General features: G+C 39.1%; 1 protein-coding gene across 1 annotated transcript in view; it reads left to right on the top strand.

Moving 5' to 3' along the window:
• Positions 1 to 89: 89 nt before the first annotated feature.
• Positions 90 to 4,658, top strand: part of LOC106013032 — an 8,582-nt gene continuing 4,013 nt past the window's right edge. The window contains exons 1-4 of the mRNA XM_013087699.2: positions 90 to 193; positions 949 to 1,144; positions 2,170 to 2,288; positions 4,293 to 4,378. Of these exons, the coding sequence (XP_012943153.1) occupies positions 90 to 193; positions 949 to 1,144; positions 2,170 to 2,288; positions 4,293 to 4,378 (505 nt within the window). The remainder of the gene's footprint in view (positions 194 to 948; positions 1,145 to 2,169; positions 2,289 to 4,292; positions 4,379 to 4,658) is intronic.

Genomic DNA, 4,658 nt, shown 5'->3' on the forward strand with positions numbered 1-4,658 from the left:
CACACACACACACACACACACATACTGGTTGAACGAACAATAACTCGACATCGTAATAATACACAAGTACCTTTTCCTATGTATCACAGATGCAAGACGACCTGGCCTACAGGGTACCCCGCCACTACAAATGGGACCGTATGAACCAAAACAGGGCTGCCAGGTTCAAGCTCAATGAGTTCGGCACTGACAGGTGAGACCTTTGCGAACTGTCTCCTTTTTTTCGTGATAAAGGATAATACATTTATTTAAATAAGCACATGGAACAAAAACGTGGGAAGACAATATAGAATGAAACTAAGATGCTAGCCCAGAATAGGGAAAGGTGGAAAGTATTTGTTCGTGAACTATACCCTGATCCAAGGAGAGAGAGGGAATGAGGACGATAATATTAATAATGCACATTTAATCGTCATTTATCGTTTCGATATTTATATAGAAATGGAGAATGATTAGTTGCCCATGTGATTTGGATACAACTCCGATCAAGTTGAAGTCATTATAAGATTTTATTAGAGCTGCCAAACATGACGAAAGTACCTTTCTTGATCTATTTTGAGCCAAAGCACGCAAAATTGATCATGTTCACAACCCCCCTCCCCCCCCAAAAAAAATAAAATTTTAAAAAATAAAATAAAATAAAATAAAATAAATAAATAAATAAATAAATAAATAAAATAAAATGTTTAAAAAATATTTATGAATAGAACGAACAAAAAATAAATTAAAAAAAAAATTAAAAAGAAAAAAATTATTGCCACTATCACTATCATTGCAACAACTGTCCTACTGCCCAGGTACAACTATTCCTCGTTTTGGACTCCCTGAGTCACACACAAAGAAGAATAACAAACAAACCCCCACCCCCGCCCTCCTGCACCCCTTTCAGAAAAAAAAGAAAGTAGCTTTCACTATCACTTTCATTGCAACAACTGTCCACCTGCCCAGGTACAACTACTACTCGTTCCTGGACTCCCTAATGGGGGAGATCCCGGGCAAGGACAACTACGGCGCCAACCTCACCGACGACGCGTTTGGCCTGCTCAACTATGACGTAGGTGTCACATCCAAGATGTCCGTTCTGAACACCGCCATGTACCACAGATGGTTCAAGCTGGGACAGAAGGGCGCTATGGGACTCACTGTAAGTCAAACGTAGTGCTGAAATGAATTGATTATTGTTTTTATTGTAATACTGAATTAATTTTTTAATTTAATTCAAACTGCTCCTAATACAAGTCCTTTGGGCATTGCAGGTTTACCCCAAAAAAATATGGTGAAATGGTGAAGGTTTAACGTCCCCATCAATTCTGTTAGGTTATTGAAGAGGCAGGACCTCCGAGTTCAACGCCCTTTTCCGAAGGGGCGAGCCAATTGGGAAATTCGGGTAAAGTTCCTTTCCCAAGAACGCATGGTCGGAACCAGCTGAAGCACATGAAATAAAATTAATGTTGAAAAAAAACAACATTATTACAATCCAAATCTCGAAATTGCAGGTTATGAAATATTTATAATCATAACCATCAGAAAGAGCCAAATTAGGTTCTCTGGCTACAAAATTTGACCAAATGAACAAGACAAACTGCTGCTATGAAGAAAGATAGAAGAAAGGAAGAGCAGAGGGAGACAGAGAACATCATTCGCAGATATCCTGAGCAGGTTTGTAATAAATATAACCCTAAGAACAACCGAACTGATCAGGGAGAGAGCAGAAAAGAGTTGGGTACCATGATCGGCAAATGTCTGCACCAAATCTGACGCACGAAAAACACAAGTCTATCCAGAGTGCTTACATTGAGACCCAAGGGATGCCTTGTAACCCGATACATTATTTAATTAATTAATCCGATAACAAAACAAATGTACAACAAAATATTAAAAATATATTTTCAAATTCAAACAAGAACACAACGAAATGATTAAAAAATGGTCCTTGATGCGTGAAGAAAAGCAGTCCTGTCGACATAAAAGACTAACTCGCCTTTAATCATATCAAGCTATTACAAATGTTATGTGTCTCCCTCTCTCTCTCTCTCTCTCTCTCTCTCTCTCTCTCTCTCACTCTCTCTCTCTCTCTCTCTCCCCCCTCTCTCTATATGTGTGCGCGTGTATGTACGTGTGCGTGTATCTAATTCTATCATCCCCTCTCACCCCCCCTTCGCACTCCAGGTAAACCACAGAGGGTACAACGACGAGAACATGTGGGTGGCTATGACCAATCAGCCTAACGTGATGCCCATGACCATCAAGCACTGTGTCTCTGGTCACTGCTCATGGGCCACCAGGAGGTAAGAGCAGCCTGTGCCCAATGCCTGACTCCTCACGGGCCTGTGCCCAATGCCTGACTCCTCACGGGCCTGTGCCCAATGCCTGACTCCTCACGGGCCTGTGCCCAATGCCTGACTCCTCACGGGCCTGTGCTCACCTAAATAGGCTAAAACAGCCCCCAGATAAGGACAGGCTGGTGCCGCTATTAACAAATAATAATTGGTCACTTTTAAGGACAAGTGGGCTATCCCGAAAAATGCTGTTTCGAGAATATCGAAGGTAAAATTTTTGTCCCTTGTTCAGTTTCATTAAAAAAAACGAGGAGAGTTTTCTCTATAACCAAACAAATAATATACACACCAATGAAACCAAACTTTTCATATAGGTAGGGAAATGCCCATATTTTGTGTAGGTCAAGATTTCTGGAAACCTCCGAAACCTGGGTTAGCCTGCTTGTTCTTGAAAGCGACCAAAATTGTGAGGTAGCGTGGTAAAACAAAGCATTCGTCAAAATAATGAAAGTAAAGAAACTTACACTTTTCCACTGGTTTGGCAATTCTTTTTTTTTTTAAATCGAAATTGTGTTGTTATTTTTAGCTCAACACTTTCTATATCTTTTTAAAAGGCCATGTCAGTGTGAGTTATATATTTTTTTTAACCCATTGAATAAAGGCATCAAAATGTAAATTGTCAATTTCCACGGACACTTAGGCTTTGTAAATAACCAAATTTTGGCGGCCATTTTGTCACTAATTTTACCTCTAAAATCAGGCGACCCCACCTCATTCTAATATATTGACATGTACTCAAGATAAGTGGGTAATTCTTTCATCGAAAGCAAAGCAAATGAACGAATACCAATAACTCCAGATGCCCAAAAACTGACGAACGTCTGATTCCACAGCGCCGTGACACAATGGTCTGGTCTGGTCTGTTCCAACCTCCCACTTTTTATTCAGTTTTGGAATGAACTAAATTTCAGCTTTTTTAAATATAACTTTATTGATTCGAATGAGGAACTTTCAGTTTGAGTGACATACATTCTTACTTATATACATATTTAAATACACTCGTATACAAACAAAGAAGATTTAAAAAAATTAAAGTTACAAAATACACAATACGGAGAATTCTTCAGACAAATACTTCATTTCTGGCTGCCCGTTTTTTGTTGTTGTTTTTTGGGAGCTCTTTTTTTTTGGGGGGGGGGGATGGGGGTGGTTGTGTGTGTTTTTTTGTTTTTTTAAGCTAGAGTTATAATATGTTGTTAAAGGACACACCCCAGTGACCACCAGTGGTTTGAGTCGCAGATCTCGCCTGAAGGTTGTGCTATCAGGAAGTCAAAGTTAACAGGCACGCACGCACGCACACACACACACACACACACACACACACACACAAACACACACACACACTCACACTCACACACACACGCACACATACTTACACATGGGGGTGAAATTAAGGAAACGACCTGCATATTACCCAGTCTGTATTAAAATTTGAAGTACAGAAGTTGAGACCACATGCCAGATGAAAACAACTACATATATAAATAAAGAAATAGATAAATAAATAAATAAATAAATAAATAAATACATTTTTAAAAATAAATAAATAAATAAACAAATAAACAAATATATTAGTATGAATAATTAAATAAGCAAATAAATAAATAAATAAATACAATTAAAGAAAAAAAAAACCCTCACTTAATAAAGACATCGACCCTTTTGTCGTCCTACCCCCTGTACCTCCAGTTTTCCCTTCTTCAATTTTCCACACTTTTATTTTACAACAATAAATACACTTCAGTATTTGTGGCCAGATCTTGGCTGGTGCTTTGGTGCGGTCTGCTCCCTCCTTCCTATCAAACATCCTTTGTCCTTGTCTCTCCTCCTTCTTTTATTTGTATGTTACTCTCTAGCAACACCTCAAATACTATTCTGATCGTATACTACCTACTTGTGTTGCATGTTCTGTAAAACTCTCTCTAGCGCTAAACTGTTGTGTTAATATTGCAGAGTGAGCTATGCACTGCCTTTGGAGATCATCTACACCACCCCACTGTTCAACTGGAACCCATACAAGCTGGCCTTCCACAGCGTAAGTAACTATATTAATAAACTGATAGCATTTGTATAGCGCAAATTACTGCTCTAAAGCAAGCTCTACACGCATTACAATCTATACTTTTACCCCAAGCCAACCTGATAGTATTCCGAATCAACCTCAACTTCCTGGGAAGCATACTATAACATGAAGACCTTAGGGGGAAATGATATTTGAGTCAGTCACAGTGACCCTTGACACTTGTTATTCAGTGGAATGATATCCGGTCTATTTCAGGCAAATGCCTTGTCTTAAGGCTACATTCTCGACCCCCCCCC

Source organism: Aplysia californica, unplaced genomic scaffold (genome assembly GCF_000002075.1).
Source record: "Aplysia californica isolate F4 #8 unplaced genomic scaffold, AplCal3.0 scaffold00626, whole genome shotgun sequence".
NCBI classification, from domain to species: Eukaryota; Metazoa; Mollusca; class Gastropoda; order Aplysiida; family Aplysiidae; genus Aplysia; species Aplysia californica.